Source organism: Mustela lutreola, chromosome 16 (genome assembly GCF_030435805.1).
Source record: "Mustela lutreola isolate mMusLut2 chromosome 16, mMusLut2.pri, whole genome shotgun sequence".
Lineage (NCBI taxonomy): Eukaryota > Metazoa > Chordata > Mammalia > Carnivora > Mustelidae > Mustela > Mustela lutreola.
The window spans coordinates 85,017-107,658 of record NC_081305.1 but is presented as its reverse complement, the minus strand read 5'-3'; the positions used below and the strand labels follow the sequence as shown (position 1 = coordinate 107,658).

At 54.5% G+C, this 22,642-nt stretch overlaps 1 protein-coding gene across 4 annotated transcripts; it reads left to right on the top strand.

The window, feature by feature from the left end:
- The first annotated feature begins 69 nt into the window (after positions 1–69).
- On the top strand, positions 70–22,574 carry GAS8 (growth arrest specific 8). 4 transcript variants are annotated; one of them, XM_059151634.1, is made up of 11 exons: positions 70–228; positions 5,932–6,018; positions 11,599–11,796; positions 12,102–12,308; positions 13,953–14,007; positions 14,611–14,816; positions 15,339–15,506; positions 15,676–15,762; positions 18,224–18,433; positions 20,748–20,988; positions 22,321–22,574. In XM_059151634.1, exons 2-11 carry the CDS (start codon positions 6,004–6,006, stop codon positions 22,536–22,538), a joined length of 1,605 nt encoding a protein of 534 aa, XP_059007617.1. In that variant the 5' UTR covers positions 70–228; positions 5,932–6,003; the 3' UTR covers positions 22,539–22,574. The 4 variants fall into 4 exon arrangements, with proteins under 4 accessions (XP_059007617.1, XP_059007620.1, XP_059007618.1 ...); XM_059151637.1 differs by having other exon boundaries at positions 75–228; positions 20,748–20,813; XM_059151635.1 differs by lacking the exon at positions 70–228 and adding an exon at positions 3,970–4,073.
- Positions 22,575–22,642: the final 68 nt, after the last annotated feature.

Genomic DNA, 22,642 nt, shown 5'->3' with positions numbered 1-22,642 from the left:
TTCCCCCAGAGATCCTAAGAAGACCGTGTCCTTGTTTTCCAGATGAAGAAGTCGAGTGCGGAGAGGTTAGAGGAGCTGACCGAGGTTGCACAGCCAGGCACTGGAATCCCAAGGGTCGGAATCCAAGCCCAAAGACGGCACTTTCATAAAACCAAACCAAACCAAAGAAAACCAGGGAGCAAGAGTTTGTTCCTGGCTGGGAGTGAAAAAGGCCCCCAGAGGAGGAAGGTGGGTATGAACTTGGTGTTTGCATGAAGGCAGCCTCTCAGAGGCAGGCGTCCATACAGCCTCAGCCAACCAAGGCCCTCAGTGCCCACCCCAGTCCAGTCACACAGGGCCCACAGCGTTTGAGACTGTCAGGCTGATAGTCTCCCCCGACCCCTTTTCTTTTCTTTTTTAACTTACAAAATAAGTGAAAGGCGCAGTCTGTAGTTTTCTAAATGATTTCATGCCCTGCTAGCATGAAAGAACTAGCCCTTGTCATGACCCACAGCCTTCCTGCGACCCCAAAGCTGCAGAGAATGGCCTCTCGAGGAAGAACCTGAGTTACAGGGTGAGTGATGGGGACATGAGGAAGCCAAGGAGTGCCCTGGGGAGTTGGGACAGTGGGTGGGCAGTGACTGCTCAGAGTCAGTTGGGGGTGGCAGATTGTAGTTCTCCAAATGGTCAGATCCGTATTTCTTTCTTTTTTTTCTTTTTTAAGATTTTATTTATTTGACAGAGAGAGATCACAAGTAGGCAGAGAGGCAGGAAGAGAGAGGGGGAAGCAGGCTAACCGCTGAGCAGAGCCCCCGATGTGGGGCTTGATCCCAGGACCCTGAGATCATGACCTGAGCCGAAGGCAGAGGCTTTAAGCCACTGAGCCACCCAGGTGCCCCTGGATCCATATTTCCGATTCTACTTCCAGAACCTTCCACTCCCATTAAGGCATTCCCCCATCTATAAAACATGGGTGAGGCTTGAGGTGGCTCTGACCATAGAGTTTGGCAGAAATGATGCCATGTGACTTCTGAAGCTGGGTCGTAAGCCGATTCAGCGCTCCCTCAGGAGGACCCTGGAACAAGGCCACCTGTGTGAGGAAGCCCAGGCCACTTGAGAGGCCACCTGGGTGTGTTCTGGCTGGCAGTAGCCGTCAGGCTGGACTTAAGTCTCTCATCCAGTGGGCAGACATGAGACCCCGCCTTTGAGCCACCTCTCTGGGGGTGTTCTGTGGAGTGGAGGTGAGCTGTCCCACCGAGTCCTGGCTGAGGTACAAATTCATGAGCAAAAGAGATGTTGTCACTGTATTAAACCACTATTTTGGGGGCACCTGGGTGGCTCAGTGGGTTAAGCCACTGCCTTCGGCTCAGGTCATGATCTCGGGGTCCCGGGATCGAGTCCCGCATCGGGCTCTCTGCTCAGCAGAGAGCCTGCTTCCTCCTCTCTCTCTCTCTGCCTGCCTCTCTGCCTACTTGTGATTTCTGTCAAATAAAAAAATAAAATCTTAAAAAAACAACAACACTATTTTTGGGGGGTGACCTCTTAGGCAGTCAAAGCAATGGTAAAAGCAATTGTTTGATAATTATCCCCCATTTGAGAGATGAATAGGTGCTTCAGGCGGTCTAGTCAAAGGCATCTCAGCTGGTAAGCAGCAGGTGATTCCAGAGGCCAGTGATTATTTTTACCTTTTCATCAAGAACATTTTCAAACAAAAGTAGAGAGAATAGCATGATTAACCTCCATGTGCCCATTACCCTGTCATGTCACCGGGATTCAAGAGTTACCAACTCATGGCTGATGTTGTTTCCTCCCTACTATCAGTCGCCTCCTCCACTGCTAGGTTGTTCTGTTCTCTTTTTAAAGATTTATTTATCGGGGCGCCTGGGTGGCTCAGTGGGTTAAAGCCTCTGCCTTCAGCTCAGGTCATGATCCCAGGGTCCTGGGATCGAGCCCCACATCGGGCTGTCTGCTCAGCGGGGAGCCTGTTTCCCTTCCTCTCTCTGCCTGCCTCTCCGCCTACTTGTGATCTTTGTCTGTCAAATAAAGAAATAAAATCTTAAAAAAAAAAAAAGATTTATTTATCTATTTATTTATTTGACACATAGAGAGGGGGAGAGAGAGAGAGAGGCCTATCTTCTTAAGGACTCTATTATCCTACCATCCAAGCATCTGTTGAGTTGATGTAGTGGCCTGGGGCAGGTTACCTGACCACCAAGCAAGCAGGCATTAGGGAGAGCCAGACGTCAGACACAGTCAGTTTGTGTGGATCAACATTTGCCCTGTGATTTTGCAGGAAACTCAGATGCCATTTATCTGGGCTTCAGAGCTGCACGGCTTGATGCTGAATGAAAGTATCTTGAGCCACACATGTGAAGAAAAAAGGCTCTTTTCTAAGAATCTGAACTCAAATCCAGTATGAAAAGCACAGGTCACTGTGGGTCCTTTCAGGAGCCCAGGGAGTTGTCAGCAGGGCTCACTGGACCTATTCATCTTTGCAATCCATACAGACACACTAAGCAACGCTCTTGGTCTTGACAAATGAATTCCCTGTCTTGTTATCCTTAGCTAACCCTCTTATTCTTGCCCTTTTTGCTGAAAGGAGTTAATGTTAATGCATTTATTTAATTCAGAGATCCCAGACTTCTAAAGCAAAAAAGCCAATCAGCATGAGGCATCCAGCATATTGCGTTGGCCAGAGTAAGTGTTAAATAACAATAATTACCCTTCTGTGTTACCCAGCTGCACGGTCTCGCCTGCCAACCCTCCTCTGGGAGGCTCTGGCACTGGGGGAGGAGGCCCCTATCAGGCCAGTGGTGTCTGGCACAGCGGCGAAGGCTCTTGGCTGCCCAGGCAGAGTGACATGAGCAGACCTCACTATGGCCTCCAGGCTGGCAAGCCCCACCTTGGCTGGGCAAGCAGAAGCCCCTTGAGGGTCCTCCCTAAGGAGGCTCTCAGATCCCAGCCCCTGTGTGTGTGCTGGGGCCGAAGCAAGCCCAGCTAACGGGGCATCTTCCTCCTTGGGCAGGACTGGCCGATCCAAGCCCACCCAAGCCCTTCTTCAGTACTCACACTCTCTCCTCAATGCAACTCTTTGGAGAGAGGAGGTTCTGATCTTCTCTATCCCCAAACAGAAGGGAAAACATGACCTGCTGCAAACCACTATTTAGGAAGATGCTAATGTCGAGGGTGTGGACAGAAAGAGGACGAATACTGTGTAACGATGGCCACTCCCAGCTTTCTGGGTGACACAGAGTGACGCATGGAGGGAACAGGGTGAAATTCCCTTTCGAAATCATGACGACCAGCGGTTTTCAGAGCAAGAGGTTAGGAAAGGAACGTCCAAATTCCCCTTTCTTCTGCAGTGCCTGTCTGGAAACTTGTGGCTTCTAGTCTGTCCTCACCATGAGGGCAGGGGCCACAGAGGGGGCCTCCTCAGGGAGAGCACTTAAGTTTTGAGAAGGAGCCACTGGCGGATTTCAACCCTCCAGAGCCAGACGGAAAATGCGCTCTGTCCATGTCTGTTTGGTTCTGGCGGCCTGCAGAACCCCAGCTGACCCCCACCCCGCTCACCGGGACAGCAGGTGGCCCGCGTGGGGTGTGGCCCAGGGGCATAACCTCAGCCCGAATTTGCATCTAGTTGGGACGGCGCCTGGGAGCCTTGCGGGGCAGCTCCTTCGGGCCTCCCTGCCTCGGTCCTTGGCGGGAGGCACTTCCCCGAGCACCTGCGTGTGGTCCGAGCCGCGCACCCGGCGGCTCCCCCCGCTGCACGGAGCTTCGGCTCTGGGCGGGGAGACAAGCCGAAGCCCGCAAGCAGCCGCCCTCAGGACCTCCGGGGAGACGAAGCGCGGGGCTCCCCGCCCCGCCCCGGCCGCCGGGAGGAGCCCGACGACTCCGCGGCCCCGGGGACCGCCGCGGCGCGTGGCTGGGAGCTCGCCTCCGCCGTCTCCAGGGGCGGGCGCGGCCGGCCGGGTCTCGCGAGGTTCGCCGAGACTTCGCGCGGGGCCGCCCCTCGGTTGCCGGGAGACGGCGCGGCCTGGGCGGGGCGGGAGCCGCGGGTCTGCGGGCGGCGACGGGTCGGGCGCTCCGCAGCCATGGTGAGCGGGCGGCGGGAGCTGGCTGGGGTCCGCGCAGAGACACGCCTGGACGGGAGGTCTGGGTCCGCGGGACTCGAGTACGCGGAGACCCCAGCGCGGGGGGCCCGGAGCTCCGGGCGCCTGGAACGGAGGCCTTGGCGCTCTCGTGGCGTCTTCGGGGGCAGAGCACTGGCTGCCGGGGCTCCCGCATCCGGGGCTCCCGCATCCCGGGCCCCGCGCGCACTTGGAGCTGAGAGATCCGGGCTCTCCCGGATCCGGGGCTCACGGCGGGGCTCACGGACGTCCCCCCCCCCCCACCCCGCCCCGGATCCGGGCTGGGGGTTGCACGCTGTCCGGGACAGAACCTGGGTCGGAAGGGTTTCCTGTCTGGAGGGAATTCTCAGTCCTCCGCATCCTTGAGACCTGGGGCGAGGGGCCCGGGGCCACACAGGGTCCCCGGGAGCACAGTCGGGTTCAGGGGATACCCAAGGACCTCCAGTCTCTGGGGTGGAGAGCCTGGGGCATACCGGAGTGGCTAGAGGTCCCTCTACACCGAGGGTTCCTGGACGGAGCCTCAGGGTTCAGGAGCTGCTGTTTCCTTGGAGAGCCTTGGAGGAGTCAGGCCCGTACCTAGAGGAGCAGGGTGGGACTCCCTGGCTGTCTCACCTTCAGGGCCCTCACCTGCCCCTCCACTCATGGTTTAGGGTTCACAAGAGCTTGTTTTCCAGGCAGATGCTGCAGGAGTGGGTATCAGCTGATGGGGGGGGTGCCTCCCCAGGAGCTATGCCTAGCCCCTGCATTTGGCTGTGAGTTGCCAAGTAGTTATGAAACTGGGCCACCTTCCCATGGGATGGACTTCTTAGAGCAGAGGGCTTGGAAGGACAGCAGGACGTTAGGAGTGAAGGTCTCAGTGCATGGGTTTTTAAAATCACCTGGAAACGGCCCCCAGAATCCTTAGGTTTGTCACTAGCTTGTTGGAATGGGGGATTTTCCTATTTTCTTTTTGCGTTTCTGTTTTCTAAGGTATCCATGTAAAAGTTTTTTTGGTAATCATAAAGACGTTGCATGTCGACATACCTATACATACATAGAAATGTTAATAGAGACATTTAGACGCAGACACAGAAAGGTCAGAGAAACAGGTAGATGCGCACAAGCATGGGTCCCGGAGCTGGGAGAAAAGGTAGGGATTTGGAAATTCAGCACCTGCTTGAGGGGCTCTTGGGAACTGAGTGGAGGTGGGAGGCTCTTCCACCGCGTCCCTTGTTAGCAGCAGGCCGTACACTAGGAGCTGCTCCTGTGTGGCCACCCCTTGACAGAGCACCTATGGGGAGTGCCGTCTGCTTCAGCTCCTGACCAGGGTTCTCCGAAGGCGTTTTGTATTTGGAAGACAAGGCAGCCTCATGTTTCCACCTGTGATCCTTGCTCTGGACCATTTCTCCGTACACATACCCAGCAGTGTCTTGCAGGTTTCTCTAGGGTGGTCACCAAGCATTATCGCCAGCATGGTGACGTTTGACAGTTACTGTTGGGGTTCTTCCTGGCCAAGTAAATTTTGCATTCGTGCCCAGGATGTCTCGGCCGCATACCAAGGATTTAGAAGGAGTTTCTCCTACTTTCCTTTCTGAGGGAAAAAGTATTCTCTTCTGAAAAGGAAGATTTGTCCTTGCTTTTCCCTCTGGGTGATTACGGGTGGGAAACCTTAGGGCAGGCACAGTGATGAGGTCCAGGTGGGACGTGAGATCTGGAGCAACAGGAGAGAAACCAGAACAGGTCCTCCTGTCCCAGTGTGCCCCAGGGGGTTAATCAGAGCCAGCCAGAAGCTGATGCCTTTAGAGAGCCTACCTTCCTCACCCAATCATCTCTTCTTTAATCAAAGGCACCCAAGAAGAAAGGGAAGAAAGGGAAAACCAAAGGTGCCCCGATTGTTGACGGGCTTGCTCCAGAGGACATGAGCAAGGAGCAGGTGAGCAAGGCCTTGGCCTAGTCCTGGGTTGGGATGGTGGTACTGCTGCTGTTCAGTGTTGTCTCTGGGGGTCTGCCTTCACGAACCTCTTTCAGCTGCCACCCACCACCCACCGCTTCCTCATCCATCTCCCCTCGGTCTGCTCCTGCACTTCTGTCCGTTTCCATCATTGGTTCCAAAGCTATCAAGTACAGTACATAGTAAAAAAAAAAAAAAATGTAGCCATTTCGAAGAAATTTTTTTATAGGGTGGTAAGAATTTGGAAGGAAATGATTTTCTGATATAAAAACTACTTTTAGCTTTCTTCCTTTTAAAAAAAAAAAGTATTTATTTATTTTTCAGAGGTAGTGAGAGAGAGAGCACAAGCAGGGGCAACAGCAGAGGGCGAGCGAGAGGAGTACAATGCTGGACCCCATCACAGGACTTTGGGATCACAACCCGAGCCGAAGGCTGACACTTAACTGACTGAGCCACCTAGGTGCCCCTATTTTGTTTTTTTAAGACTTTATTTATTTATTTGACAATTCACAAGTAGGCAGAGAGGCAGGCAGAGAGAGAGAGGAGGAAGCAGGCTCCCCGCTGAGCAGAGAGCCCGATGCGGGGCTCGATCCCAGGACCCCGAGATCATGACCTGAGCCGAAGGCAGAGGCTTATCCCATTGAACCACCCAGGCACCCCTATTTTTATTTTTGTATTTTTAATAAGCTTTAATTTTCCCCCCTTTTTAAAAGAAAGATTTTAGTCATTTATATGAGAGAAAGAGAGAGGGAGAGGACAAGTGAGGGAGGTGCAAGGGAGAAGCAGAGTCCCCACTGAGCAGGGAGCCCAGCGTGGGGCGCGACCCGAGGACCCCAAGATCATGACCTGAGCCGAAGGCAGACGCTCAACCAACTGAGACCCTAGGAGTCCCAGTAGGAAATATTTTAAGCCACTTGTCCACTTTGATGACATTAAGGGCCAGAGAACATAATTAAATAATTATAATTTCAATTAAAAGGCACCTAAAAATTGCAACATATGGTGAGCCATGAGTGCAATGTTAGTGCCTCTTCCAGCCGCCATGTTGATGAGTGACTGGCAGGTGTGTGCTAGGGACCTATTGGGGGTTCCATGTCAGCTTGTGTGTTTGTGTTAATAAACCTATCTTTCTTTTGATAGTTTTTTTTTTTTTTTTAGATTTTGTTTGTTTATTTGACAGAGTGAGAGAGATCACAAGTAGGCAGAGAGGCTGGCAGAGAGAGAGAGGAGGAGAGAGCCCAATGAGGGGCTCCATCCCAGGCCCCTGAGATCATGACCTGAACCGAAGGCAGACGCTTAACCCACTGAGCCACCCAGGCGCCCCTTTTGATAGTTTTTAAAAAGAGATGTGTTTATTTGAGAGAGAGAGCAGATTCCCTGCTGAGCTCAGGGCCTGCCACACGGCTCGATCCCAGACTCCTGAGCTTTTTACCTGATCCAAAACCAGGAGTTGGAGGCTTCACCGACTGAGCCACTCAGGTGCCTCTGTTTGGATGGTTTTAGGATAAGGTGTAAATACAAAGGTACGTTAGAGAGTTGGGCAGAGGCCAGTGCACAGGGGTGAAGAGTTGCTTGATTTGATTTGACTTTTTTTAAAGGTAGAAGTGTTTCTTTCTTTTTCTTTAAGATTTTATGTGTTTGAGAGAAGGAGAGAGAAAGCACAGAGATGGAGTAAGACGGAGAAGCAGGCTCCCTGCCCAGCCGGGAGCCTGATGCGGTGCTCGATCCCAGGATTGAGATCAGGATCTCACTCAGATCATGACCTGAGCTAAAGGCAGATGCTTCACCGACTGAGCCCCCCAGGCACCCTGAGTTGTTTTATTTTATATGCAGGGAAGCCACAGGCAGTTTAAGCAGATGGTGATGGGTTCAGGTTTGTGTTGGAGGGATCACTGGGGCTGCTGCGTGGGGGCTGGACAGCACGTCCCATCGCCCCAGCACTCGAGCTGTTTCTTGTCTCTGTGGATACAGAATGTGACATAGCAGTGATAGCTCAGCATGTGCGGGACTGACAACCTCAGAACTATCCAGGGTCCAGGCAGGGCTGAGGGGTTGGGGACTGTAGTCTGTTCTTTGGATGCTTACCCTATGGACATTGTGCTACAGGGTGGTATGTTTTCTGATTTTTTTTTTTTTAATAAAGATTTTTATTTTTATTTATTTGACAGAGAGAGATCACAAGTAGACAGAGAGGCAGGCAGAGAGAGAGAGGAAGGGAAGCAGGCTCCCCGCCGAGCAGAGAGCCGGATGTGGGACTCGATCCCAGGACCCTGAGATCATGACCTGAGCCGAAGGCAGCGGCTTAACCCACTGAGCCACCCAGGCGCCCCTGATTTTTTTTTTTTTTAAGATTTTATTTATTTATTTGACAGAGAGAGATCACAGTAGACAGAGAGGCAGGCAGAGAGACGGAGAGGGAAGCAGGCTCCCTGCTGAGCAGGGAGCCCAATGCGGGACTCGATCCCAGGACCCTGAGATCATGACCTGAGCCGAAGGCAGCGGCTTAACCCACTGAGCCACCCAGGTGCCCCATGTTTTCTGATTTTTAAAGAGAAACTAGGATCTGTGTATTTATAAGAAATCTGAATATTGAGTGAAATCTGATACCATGAGCCAGTCAAAGTAGGTAGCCTGGATGTCCCAATTATTTATTTCTTTAATTTAAATTTTACTTACTGATATTCAGTGTGTATTGGTTTCAGGAGGAGAAATCAGTGATTCGTCACCTCCATAGAACACCCAGTGCTCATCCTCAGTGCCTATCACTTATCTATCCCGTCTCCCACCCACCACCCCTCCGTCAACTCTCAGCTTAGTCTCCATTGTTAAGAGTCTCTTATGGTTGGGGCGCCTGGGTGGCTCAGTTGTTAAGTGCATTCAGCTGGGGTCATGATCCTGGGCTCCTAGGATTGAGTTCCACATGGGGCTCCCCGCTCAGCAGGGAGCCTGCTTCTCCCTCTCCCTCTGCCTGCTGCTCTGCCTACTTGTGCTCTCATTCTTTCTGTTGAATAAACAAATAAAATCTTAACAAAGAAAAAAAAGGAGTCTCTTATGGTTTATCTCGCTCTTTCTCTTTCCCCCTGCCCCCTTGCCATAAGTTCATCTGTTTTCTTTCTTAAATTCTACAGTGTGAGTGAAATCATACGGTGTTTGTCTTTCTCTGACTTATTTCACTAGCATAATACCCTCTTGCTCCATTCATGTTGTTGCAAATGGCAAGATTTCATTCTTTTTGATGGCCGAGTAGTGTTCCATTGCGTTTATGAACCACATCTTTATCTTTTAGTACTATGAGGACCTATTTAGCCAGAGGCTTCCATCCAGGTTAAACAATAACCTTGTTGTTGAACCGTTAAACTGCCCCTGCTCCCCTTCCCCCAGGGGACTTACTTAAAAACAAGTCCCGTGGAGACTTCTGATCAGTGGGAGGTTGCATACTGTCTCCTAGCTACCAAGGAGTATGGCAACCTTCCGCTTTGGGAGCCTTTTGGGTGCCAATCCTAACCAAGGTGTTAGGCTAGGTCAAATGTCTACTATAGGGTAAATTGTAATTCAATTGGTCACTTATATGTGACCTAACATAACTGTGGAGTTTCCTCTGTGTGTTACAATCTCATCGGCCACCTGTGCGTGGTCAGGCGCAATCACATGGCCTTTGTCCTTGAAGCTAGTCTGTGAAACAGAGAAAGGTTGCCCTCTCTTGTAAGAGGTGTGGCCCCAAACATTCGGTTTGATTCTTGACGCTTGGCGCAAAATAAAGCTTTGCTTGACCTTTGCTTTATATCAGTCTCGCTCCTTTAATCACTAACCCATTATTGGGGGGCATATCAGTGCCATCTTCTTTTAATAGCATCGGTTGATGAACATCTGGACTCTTTCCAGAGGTTGGCTATTGTGGACGTTGCTGGTATAAAATTGGGGTGCATGTGACCCTTTGGATCCTTACTTTTGTGTCCTTTGGGTAAATACCCAGTAGTGCGATTGCTGGGTCTTAGGGTAGTTCTAGTTTTAACGTCTTGAGGAACCTCCATGCAGTTTCCCAGAGTGGCCGCACCAGCTTGCATTCCCACCAACAGTGCACGAGGGTTCCCCTTTCTCTGCATCGTCGCCAAATCTGTTGTTTCCCGACTTGTTAGTTTTAGCCATTCTGACTGGTGTGAGGTGGTGTCTCACTGTGGTTTTGGTTTGTATTTCCCTGATGCCGAGTGATGTGGAGCCCTTTTTCATGTGTCTGTTGGCCATCTGGATGTTGTCTTTGCAGAAATGTCTATTCAGGTCTTCTGCCCGACTCTCGACTCTCGATTGGGTTGTTTCTTGGGTGTTGAGTTTGATAAGCTCTTTCTAGATTTTGGATACTAACCCTTTATCCAATACATTGTTTGCAAATGTATTTTCCCATTCTGGGCCACCTTTAGGTTTCTGTAGCTTTTTATCTTGATGAAGTCCCAGTAGTTGATTTTTGCTTTTGTTTCCCTTGCCTCTAGCGATGTAGAGAACCAAGTCTTGATGGAAAGGAAATTCTCAAGGAAGCTAAGAGCCTGCCTCACTTTTCTCTTAAATTTAACCTATTTGCAGATTTGGCTGCCATTGGCTTTGGACCAGGCCTTTTTGATGCTAGCTGGTCTTCTGGTTTTATATATATATTTTTGCTTAACATGTATCTTTAGAGGTGAGTGTTTTAAAATTAGCATTATTCTGTGAATATGTGTATATGGTGCCACACTATTTCATATCCATGTGTCTTTGGGCCGTATAATCTTCCAGTAGATTTACTCTAATTTCTCAATCATTTCCCTATTTAAAATTATCTTAGATTATTTCCTTAAAAGAATTTTTAAAAAAGATTTTATTTATTCATTTGAGAGAGAGAGACAGAGATGGTGACAGAGAGCAGAAGTGGGGAGGGAGAAGCAGACTCCCTACTAAGCAGGGAGCCCGACATGGGGCTCTATCCCAGGACCCCAGGATCATGACCTGAGCCGAAGGCAGATATTTAACCAACTGCCAAGGTGCCTCCTTAAAAATTTTTTAAAAAGATTTATTTATTTATATGAGAGGGAGGGAGAGAGAGAGAGAGAGTGTGTGTGTGTGTGTGTGTGTGTGTGTGCATGTGCGCTGGGGGAGGGGCAGAGGGAAAGAGCCTTTAGGCAGACTCCCTGCAGAGTGGGGACCCAGGCAGTGGCTCTAACGCATCACTCCATGAGAGCATGACCTGAGCCTACCGAGAGAGTAGGACTCTCAGGCCACCCAGGTGCCCCTTTTGATGTCGTGATAATGGTGTGACTACTATATTTGAGCAGAAAGCTCTTGTGTTCTTTTGAGAAATTTCTGTCATCTGAATTCCCAGGAATGGAATAAAAGATATAATCATTTTATGTTTATTAGCCACATTCGAGATCTTTCTGCTATTTTCTGAATGTGTCCTGTCTTTGGGCCTTCCTAGCATCCTATTTTCATTTCTTACCTTTAGTTTTTCTTGTTCTTAGGTGAGACTGGCCCTCCTTTCTTCTTGGCACTGGGTGGGCCCCTGCTGGGCCCTCACGGCTCTGCCCTGCCTGGCAGGTGGAGGAGCACATCAGCCGCATCCGCGAGGAGCTGGACCGGGAGCGGGAGGAGCGCAACTACTTCCAGCTGGAGCGGGACAAGATCCACACCTTCTGGGAGATCACGCGGAGGCAGCTGGAAGAGAAGAAGGCCGAGCTGCGGAACAAAGACCGGGAGATGGAGGAGGCTGAAGAGAGGCACCAGGTTGAGATCAAGGTTAGTGGGGCTGACTGGCCTATCCCTGCGGGACATGCCTCATGGAACAGCAGAGCTGGACGGGGGCCCGGGGGGAGCATTTTCTCTCCTCCAGTGCAGCCCTTTACCGTGAGAAATGAAGGTATTTCTTGCAGAAGAGTGTATGTGTGCGGGGCACCCACAGATGCAGGACTGTGTGTGAGTGTGCAGGAGTGTGTGTGTGCGAGTGTGTGCTGGGGTGTGTGTGCGAGTGTGCAGGGACCCTGCACGTGCAGGGGTGTGTGTGTGCGGGTGTGCAGGCCATCACCTGCTCCCGCTGTGTGCAGGTGTACAAGCAGAAGGTGAAACACCTGCTGTATGAGCATCAGAACAACCTGACGGAGATGAAGGCCGAGGGCACTGTGGTCATGAAGCTGGCGCAGAAGGAGCACCGCACGCAGGAGGGAGCACTGCGCAAGGACATGCGGGCGCTGAAGGTGGAGCTCAAGGAGCAGGAGCTGGCCAACGAGGTGGTGGTGAAGAACCTGCGGCTGGTAGGTGTGAGGGCGCTGGGGTCTGACGGGCCGCTGGGGACCGCGAACTCCTGGTCATTCAGCAGAACCGGGAATTCATATTTCCCTTAGCAGTTCCCTGCATTTTGGCAATTACTTGAAATAAAAATAAAAATAATGAAAAGCATGCAGCCAGACACATCCCGTTTGGGAACCAGGTACAGTCTTGTGTCTTAGACTGAACCACAAACAGACTCCCCAGGAGGGAAGTCCCACTCAGTGTCTTCCGCCACGTGCTGCTGACCCCTGACACCTGGCTGCTCTCCCTGGGGACTCTCGGACATTTAGAAACACACACAACCATTAGAGTGTCCAGCGTGTGAGCCCCCGGGTGGTGGGAAGTGTCTCGTGCAAGCTGGGCTGATGAGCACGCGGCTGACTGGTCCTTTCTTGGGGAGGCTGGGGGCTTCCAGGTGGAGGCTGAAATTCATTTGCTGAGTATCTGTAAGACACAGGCCCCGGTCTGGTTTCTGGGAACATATGGGGAACAGGAATGATAGAAACACCGCCCATGGATGTCTGATGGCTCGGGAAGGAGCCAGGAGACAGAATGGAGGGTGGACGTGTCTACATATCCACAGACAGGAGTGCTATGGGGAGAACAGAGCAGGGAGGAAGGTGCTGGAGATCGGGGCGGGAGAGGCATTTTTCTACCAGGAGTTCTGGGAATGGCTCATGGAGAAGCTGACATTTGGGCAAAGGCTGGAAGGAGGGGTTGCTGAGCCCGGTGTAGGGAGACAAGGTCTGAAGAGGAGCAGGGATGGGCCAGTGTGGAGGCGCAGAGGAGTGAGGGGCGAGGAGGCCAGGGAGATGGGTCAGAGCTTGTCGGCGTCAGGAGCCCCAGTTAGGGGCTTTGACCCAGGCTGAGTTGGTGGATGTTTGGAGGATTTGGGCAGGGGGAAGGTGGTTCAACTGATTTTTCTAAGGCTCCTTCCTGGCTGCAACACATTTGCCTCATGCCTGGAGGCAAGCCAGCCTCCTCGAAACTAGGAAAAAACTCAGTAACAGTGCAGGCTTTGCAGTGAAGCTGGAGGCTGAAGTCTTGGTCGCGGGAATTGTCTGGTCTTTGCTGATACAAGTACAGCCTGGGCTGGTTTCTAGTGAAGCTGGTCATGTGAGACCGCCTGCTCACCTGAGGCCTGGGTTTGGAGTAGTTACGTGGTTAGTTCCCCTTTGTGCAAAAACATGACTCTGAACAATAATGTCAGTTCTTTATTCAAAATGGTTACGTGTAACTGTCAACATACTTTTCAAGCCCCAGCTGAGGCAGGTCAGCAGGCATCGGAAAGAGCCTGCAGCTCTGTGTAGGTGTGGCCAGTGGTCCATAGCCTGTGGGCAGACCAAGCCAAAGGCCAAGCATGGTTGTAGTGTTTGGAACATCTGTTCACTTTGTGTCGAGCTCAGAGGTGACTTTAGCTGAGGAAGTGGAATGACGAAACATGGAGGTGACCACAACCACATCACTCTGAGCAGGGGGCATGAGCTTGGACACGAGGGGAAGCCAGCGCCCAGCAGGACCGCTCCGGGTTTTCTGGGCTGTATTTTCCATACGCCTGAGGGGCCAGGCCAGCCCCAGGGAGAGGCTTCTGTGTGTGTCTGGTAACGGCCAGCTTCTCTCCCTTGCAGAAGCACACGGAGGAGATCACCAAGATGCGGAATGACTTTGAGAGGCAGGTGCGAGGTCAGTGTCTCGTGGATCCACTGTGAGCCCCTGCCAGAACCCCTCCCACCGGTGGTCATTAACCTTCAGGGCTTGTTAGCCCAGTGCACAGAGACCGGGCTACAGCAGCCCAGACATGCACAGAAAAGATGGGATAGTTTTCGAGGCTGATGGATGGCCCCAAATCCCAGAAGATCTTATTTCTGTACGAGCCGGGGAGGCTGTGAGCACTGTCTCCTTCCCTGCTCTTGGCAGTTGAAGCAGGTACCCGTTTCCAGTCTCATGGGCAGTATTCTTAGAATAGTCTTTTCCGTGGCTGCTGGCCTGAGGGGCTCCCGTTTGAGAAATCTGTGTGGTTTACTGATGCAGCTCTCTCCCTCGCCAGCCACACTGCCGTGGGAGCAGCCGACTCTCAGTCAGTGGGAACCCTGGTTCTGGGATCGACTAGCCATGCCTGGTATAGGCCACGGAAGGCTGGCTGTGGTGTGCGTGTGCCACATGTGTCAGCCGTGAGCTTGTCTGCATAGCGCTCGTCCCCGGGGTGTTCCTGGGCTGTGTCTGTAGGTTCCGTCTCTGCTTGGAGCCGTCAGGCCCCCTGTTCCTCCGTGTGCTTCTGCCTTTCAGAAATTGAGGCCAAGTATGACAAAAAGATGAAGATGCTCAGGGATGAGCTCGACCTGCGGAGAAAGACCGAGATCCACGAGGTGGAGGAGAGGAAGAACGGCCAGATCAACGCGCTGATGCAGCGGCACGAGGAGGCCTTTACAGACATCAAGAACTACTACAACGACATCACCCTCAACAACCTGGCGCTCATCAACTCCCTCAAGGTGCCGCGCGAGGGCGGCGGGCTCCACGTCCCTGCGTAGACAGATACCCACTGTCCTGGCCGCAGCTGCATCGGTGACGTGCCTGCTGCAGACTCGGGCTGGAAGCAGCACGCCGTACGCAGCGCAGACCGGTGGATGGAACAGGGTGCACGGGCCGGGCAGAAGCCTGTGCAGAGCTGCAGGGGGAGGCGTAGCGAGGCTGCCCGGTGCTGGTGTTGTCACCTAGTGGGGGGGTAGTGACCATCCCTACTGTCCCTACCCCTGGGGACTGTCCCCTACCCCTGGGGGCTGTCCCCGGGGTCCCGAGAGCAGCATGATATCACTGGCATGGAGGCCGCCTTCCTAGAAAATTCCAAATAAGTTCCCATAGTGCAGAGTCCCTCTGAGTGGTTACACGCAAGCGGTCTGGGACTTGAGGACCATCCTTCCTGGGCGGGAGGGCTCGCGGCCCTCACCCCTGAAGACCACAGTTCCCTCAGCTCTGCCTGCTGAACCTCCCGCACCCCGTCCTGGTTCCGACAGGAGCAGATGGAAGACATGCGCAAGAAGGAGGACCACTTGGAGAAGGAGATGATGGAGGTGTCCACGCAGAACCGGCGCCTGGCAGACCCCCTCCAGAAGGCTCGCGACGACATGAATGAGATGCAGAAGAAGCTGGGCAGCTACGAGAGAGACAAGCAGATCCTGCTGGTGGGCTCCCTCGTGTCCCTCCCTCAAACTCAGGACCCGGGTGCCGAGTCACCGGGTGCCCCTGAGCCAGCTCTGTCGGATGGTTATTTTGGGGCTGCCGCCCTCCACAAGTCTGTTCTGTAGATGCCGGATCCTCAATCCTTTCTTCTGCTGCTTTTTTTCTCTTCAGCGCACAAAAGCACGTTTGAAGGTCGCGGAGAAGGAGCTGAAGGACCTGCAGTGGGAACATGAGGTGCTCGAGCAGCGGTTCGTCAAGGTGAGCAGACGCCAGGCTGGCCCTGCCGGGAGCCTGGAGTGGGAGCCGGAGCGGGAGCCGGAGCCAGAGTGGGAGACGGAGCCGGAGCCGGAGCGGGAGTGGGAGTGGGAGCCGGAGCCAGGAGGACCTCTCTTGTTACCCGGCTCTGCAGCCAGAGTGGCTGGAGTCCTGGTGCCCACCGCTCGTTCTGTGAGGCTTGATGGGGTGATGAGGCAGAAAGCTGCAGCCCGCCCTGTGGACGGCCCCGGGGTCTCACTGAGAGTAGCTGCCCTGTGGGGAGACACTTGCTCCCCATTCTCCTTCCTGCAGGCTCAGCTGCGAGACCTGTGCAGGCACCTGGCCCTGGTGCCTGGGGTCGGTCTTTCTCTTCTGTATGCGTGTGTCTCCGTGCTGAGGCGTTAGGCACGCCTGGTAAGGAGGTCGGGGCAAGCTGTCTGTGAGCGAGCGCGAGGCCCCCTGCTCAGCGCGTCCTCACCCGTGGGGCCGCCCCCTGGATTCTCGCAGACGTCTCCCTGCGTGCCCTGGGCAGCTGGGGCGTCATGCCTGCCCCACAGCGCACTTCCCTAGAGTCATCTCCCCTGGGCTCGAGCCTGCAGGTGACACGGTGCGTGTAGCCAGTTCCCCACACATGGAGCTCTGTTTCTATCCTTTGCTGCGGCAAACGTGCAGCCACAGTCATCCTTCTAAGTTAATTTTTTCTTTGTTTTAAACATTTTGTTTATTTATTTGAGGGAGAGAGAGTGATCGAGCAGCACCAGTAGGGGGAAGGGCAGAGGCAGAGGGGAAGCAGGCTGCCCACGGAGCAGGGATCCCGATGTGGGGCTCCATCCCAGGTCCCTGGGATCATGACCTGAGCTGAAGGCAGATACTGAACTACCTGAACCCCCTAGGCACCCCTTAAATTTCTCTCTGTCTAACTGTGAGCATCTCCTTCTGGGAAGTCAGTCCCTAGCCATGGGGTTGGCATTGGGAATTTGGATAGAGTCTGCCCAGAGGGCTGTTCTGAGTGTGATCTTGCCTGAAATGCCCAGGGGGGCTGTCCTGCCTGTGCCACTATCACTAACTCAGAACTGCCCGTGGGATCGGGTTGAGAATGTGTCCCTGAGTGTGCTTTTGTCAGAGATGCGGGCAGATCAGCCCTGTCCTTGTGAGCATGTCCGCCCTTTCTCACCTAATGGAACTTCACGGTCACAGACGGATTACAGAAGGGCCATCACATGTGCAGCCACCTACAGAGAGGCCTCGGAGGGTCCTGTTCACTGCCGGCTGCCGGCCGGCTAAGAGAAGAGCCCTCAGGTTACCTTAGGAGTGAAGAGGGTGTGTGTCAGGGGGAGAACATGCAGACTGTGCAGAGGCCGTGCTGGAGCTGGGTACTCTGCCCCCTCCTCTTCTGTTGGGATGTCATTCGAGGCGTGGGCCGTAGTCAGTGTTCTCTGAGAAAACTACGGGTGCTGATGTGTCCATGTTCTGTAGACCAAAGGGACAGGGACTGGATTGAAGCCTGTCTGGGGAAAGCTGTACAGTCAAGAGAAGGATACAGTGCTGTGGCTTTGAGCAGGGGATTCTCTCTCTAGCTGTAAGATGTGCTTTTACACCTGTAGAGAACGTTCTGGAAGGGGTTACGCTGTATGTTCACATGGTGGCCTCTGGGAAGTTGGGTTAAAGGGTGTTTACTTTTTTTTTTTTTTTTAATTTTAGTTATTCATTTGAGACAGAGCGAGAGAACATGGGTGTGGGGCAGAGGGAGAAGCAGACTCCCCACAGAGCAGGGATCCCAATGCAGGGCTCAACCCTGGGACTCTGGGATCAGGACTTGAGCTGAAGGCAGATGCTGAACCCACTGAGCCTCCCAGGTGCCCCAAGGGGTGTTTACTTTTTATACTTACACAAAGTCTTGCTTTTTTACAGTGACAGTGAAAAGCAAGAGTTAGAAGGTAAAAAAAAAAACACCTTTGTTTCTTGACAGGTGGTTGGCCCCAGAGCTATTGTCTAGATCTGCTGTTAGTGGGCCATGCCGACCTGTGGGGGTCTGGGATCTGGGGCTTGCCGAGGGGGTGGGTCCCTAGGAGCCCCTCTCCCCCAAACACTGCTAACCCTTACCCTTTGATCTCACGTAGGTGTGATCAGGAACGTGTCTTACCTGAGCCTTCTGCCCAGACCCAGGGCCCCAGCCCCGCTGTGGGGCCTCGCCAGCCCTCACCGGGGTACCCTGTTGCTTCCTGAAGCAGCTTAGTAGCGGCGGGTCCAATTAGCGCTTCCTCCTACCTTCCACAGTGTGGACGGCGGCACACCTTCCATTCCATCACAGAGAGTGGGTATGCAGGCAGTGTAGACAACACTCAGAGGTAGAAGGGGCTCACTCTGCAGATGGGTTCAGGGGCACAGGTGGGAGGCGGCTTCTCCCCAGCGAGCTTCCCCGAGGGCAGGTGGCGTCTCTGGCTGTCACTGCCTGTCCCCTCAGGTGCAGCAGGAGCGGGATGAGCTGTACAGGAAGTTCACGGCGGCCATCCTGGAGGTGCAGCAGAAGGTGGGCTTCAAGAACCTGGTTCTGGAGCGGAAGATGCAGGCGCTGAGTGCTGCCGTGGAGAAGAAGGAGGCACAGTTCAATGAGGTGCTGGCAGCCTCCAACCTGGACCCCGCGGCGCTGACCCTCGTGTCCCGCAAACTGGAGGTGGGTCCCAGGCTGCAGCACCCCATTCCGGTCCCCCAGCTGGCATCCGGGGCTCAGGCCGGGGTCGCGTGTTGGATGCGTGTGTGTGTCTGGCCTCTGTCTCTCCAGTGGGGACTTGCTGTGGACGTTGGGGAGGGACCATTATGGGTTTCCTGTGCTTGGGCACCGACAGGGCTTGCAGACATCTGTCCCCAGGCCCCCCGGCTCTCTCTTGCTTCGTGCTTCACCAGTCCCTTCTCGACCTCTTGGCCCCTTCTGGCCCTGGGCCCACGGCCGTCCATGCTCACAATAGGGTTAGCTCAGCCTGGACAGCACCTCAAGCTGCTCTCAATATTCGGGCCTTGTGCTTCTCAGGCATCGGTGACAAGCCTAGAGACAGGCCCGGGGCACAGCCGAACCTATGAGCTCCTAGCCGAGGCCACCGCCACAGTCTGCCCTGGACGCAAAGATGGCCTGCTTGATGTGGGCTGTGGGCAGTTGGGACGGGGACATACAGGGCAGCGTGGTGGGGGCTGGGGCAGGCTTCCCAGAGGGAGTTTAAGGTCTGAGCAAAGCCTAGAGTGTTTGGTCTTGAGTTCGCAGTTCTTTGTGGTGGTCCCCTCTGCGTGGGCTGTCTTGGGCACAGGGGGAGCATTCAACAAGACAGGTGAAGTCTGGGCCTCACCAGGATGTGTCACAGAAAGAACAGGCTAGGCCAGAAAGGGGGTCTCTTGCTGCTGGGAAGTGTGGTTGTGCTGGGATCCTGATCACCTGGGTGACCTGCAGCCCTCAGGCCCGAGGCAGCCCCAGGTGCAGTGTCCCTGCGGGTCTGCACGTCTCCATGGAGAGGCCCAGGGAGGGGCGGCCAGCTTGTCCCAGACACAGCATCTTCCAGGCTGCTCTTCCTTTGTGGAGAAACAGACCTGAGTCTGGGGATCACAGAGGCTTCACTGCGCAGGTATTTCATCCTGGGAAGCACACAGCAGCGTTTGTCAGGTGGTCAGTCAACGTGCAGTGATGTCGTCTGCTCTCTCGACACCCAGGCCCAGAGGGTCGACCTTTGGGTCGCCTAATCTTTCCATAAAGCCCTTTATGGGGGCCTGGGTTGCTCACTTGATTACGTATCTGTCTGATTCTTGGTTCCACTCAGGGCCTGATCCCATGGGTGGTGGGTTTGAGCCCCGAGTCAGGCTCCACGTGGAGTTTGCTTGAGATTCTGTCTCTCCCTCGCCCTCTGCACCCCTTTTCTCTCTCTCTCTCAGATAAATCGATCTTTAAAAAAAAAAAAGCCGAAACACTGCAGGCTGGCTTCCTGCCCACCTGGCCTTGACCTGAGGCTCTCAGCTCCCACCAGGTGCTATTGTATACGTGTATGCCCCTTGCTGCTTGGGTGTTGGGGGGAGTGGAGAGCTGAGGGAGGAGGGCAGAGCCAGCTGGACAGGGCAGTTCCGAAGCGTGTTGGGTGTGCATGAGTGTGAGGCTGGTGAGGAGCCATGGGTGTGTTCTGGGTGTGGTGGGCTGCATCAAACAGAGCCCCCTGGGAAGGCAGGTGGGACGAAGGACTTGTCGTTCCCAGACATGTTGCTGACGGAGGACAGCTGGGCAGGCTGCAGAGACGTGGTGTCTCTTTCTGGCTGAGACCAGATACCATTCCAGGCAGCGGCGCGTGCCGGCTCGGCGGGCGGCAGGGTCTGTGGGGCTGGAGCCACTTGGAACAGGGTCTTGGGGCCTGGGGTGGTGCTGCCCCATGGGGGGCATAGTGCGGGCTGGCAGCACCGGGCACTGGAGACCGGGGGTCCGTCTCACTCCTTGTCCTGACTTGTGAACACTGCCAGGTAGAGAGCAAGGGCGCTTTTGGAAACGGAAGAGCTTTCCTGCCTCTGCTGTTGGGAAGGGCGGCTGGTCCTGGGGCTGCGTAAGGCTTTGCGGCCAGCAGTCCTGATGGAGGGATCAAATCAACCCCATCGACAGTGGTCGCTGCAGCTGTGACCATGGGCCAGGGCCTTTTCTTGTCCGTCCCCTGGCTTGCCCAGAGGAACCCTCCCAGGAGGGCCCCTCCCTGGACCTTGGTTGGCCTGGCTTCTCTGCCTTTGTTTCTCCCTTCCCACCATCTAGACGGTTTCCTTGGAGAGAGCCGGGCCCTGTTTTCCCTTTCTCCTTCCAAGAGCTTTCCACACTGGCCGGCTGCTGCCTGTGTGGATGTACACACTGGTGGACCCTAGCGCCATTTCCTGCATGGCTGAGATCTCCTGCTGGGGCCCCGAGACCCCCACCAATCCCTGTCTGCCTCAGCCCAGAGATAGGCTCAAACTCAGGTCTACCCTTCTCTCCCTAGGACGTTCTCGAATCAAAGAACAGCACCATCAAGGACTTGCAGTATGAGCTGGCCCGGGTCTGCAAGGTACCTGGAGCCCCTGCCCCCTCTCGGGGCCCCACCTTGTCTACACCTTGGAGGTACACATGGCCTGAGGCTGTCTGGGCCTTTTCAGGTCACTCAGTGTGTGGCCTGGGCTGCATCCCCACAACTCTAGCTACTGTTCTGGTGTCCCTTCCGGGGTCTGCTCAGTGGCTATCTGGTAAGTGAGGGCAGTTTGTCCAGCACGCTCTGTCCTTGTCTCTCATGTGACCCTTGCTCTTGGTGACCTGGGCTCTGGGGTGATTGGATGGGCTTCCTTCACGGAGGGGACAGCTACGAGTCAGTCCAAACTTTTCTCGCTCCTTGTAAGTCTGATGAAAGCTGCACACCCCATCCACACCAAATGCACACATGAGCATGGAGGCCTCCTGTTGGGGAGGGCAGTGAGGGCCCTGAGAACCCGAGAGGCCTGGGCCCTCTCCCTGGAGGTCCTGCCTCTGTGGCGGAGGCCACAGCCTTGTCTGGGCTTTGCCTGTGGGGAATGCAGACACAGTGCTGCCCATGGACACACTCCCCCTGAGAAGCCACCCCATAAGTGTGACTCACATAAGCCTGTAAATGTGCAGGGTGGGGCCGGCTTCCTGGGTCTGTATGCCTTGGGGTGTGGAAGCCCAGGAGGGAGGCAGGGCCTGCCACTGGCGCTGGGCTCCATGGTGACCCGATCTCCCTGGGCCTCTCTTCGGCCCTGCCCCTCTGGGCCCTTCCTTTAGCTGCTGCGGTATCCCGTGGTATTTACACACACAAAATTAGGGCCATTTACTGTGTGCAGGTCTGGGGGAATGTCTGCCCCCTAGAGAAGGGCGAGAGCCAGGGCCCAGCCCCCAGGTTCTCTCTGGAGCTTGGCCGCAGTTCACCCTTGCAGTCGCTGCTCCAAGCTCCAGCACTGTTCCCTTGATGATGGGGAGGATAATGAGCCCTTCTGAGTTTTAATCTGAGTCAGGCCCGGCTCTAAGCGTTTCACACGCATCAGCTCTTCAAACCCTCACGACCATCCGATGCAATCCACTCTCCAGAAAATAGCCATTTTCCAGAGAGGGGAACAGGAACCTGGCTTCACGTTGGCCCCACCAGCACTCTCTGCCCAGGCCTTAGCCTTCCTGGGATGGGGGGCAGGAGACAGACAAAGCAGGGAGGCTCCGTAAGGTCGAGCACGTGCACGGGAAGTCAAGGATGACCAGTTTGATCGGGAAATGCCTGATAGAGAACCAGGAGCGTGCTCAGGAGTGTGCACAGGTCTGCTGAGTCTGTGTCTTCTGCCTCAGTTTCCCCATCTTTGAAAGAGGAATGACGACAGCATTTCCCAGTGTGAATTACTTGAGTTCATGTACATAAAAGCGCCCATGACCAGGTGTGGCCTACTGCGAGCTGCTGTAAAGGCTCGCTGTGCGGGTTTCCACTGCCAGCCTCCTGTGGCCTCCAGAGCCGCGGGGGCCTGGGCTGGAGTCTGCCTTGGTGTCGGCCTCTCCCTCCTAACGCTGCTCTCACCCTGCAGGCCCACAACGACCTGCTGCGCACCTACGAGGCGAAGCTCCTGGCCTTTGGGATCCCTCTGGACAATGTGGGCTTCAAGCCTCTGGAGACAGCTGTGATTGGGCAGACGCTGGGCCAGGGCCCTGCAGGACTCGTGAGCACCCCAACTTAGCACCTGCCCAGGACTGCTCCCCAGATGACCTGCTCTTTCACCAAGGACAGGGGCTGTTGGTTTTTTAGATTTGTATCGTCTGCCAATGAAGGTTTTCTACATTTGCTCTGTGTCCCGCTGCCTTTCTGTGTGGAGGAGAGGCACCTCCTGGGCCCATGGCACCCTGACCACC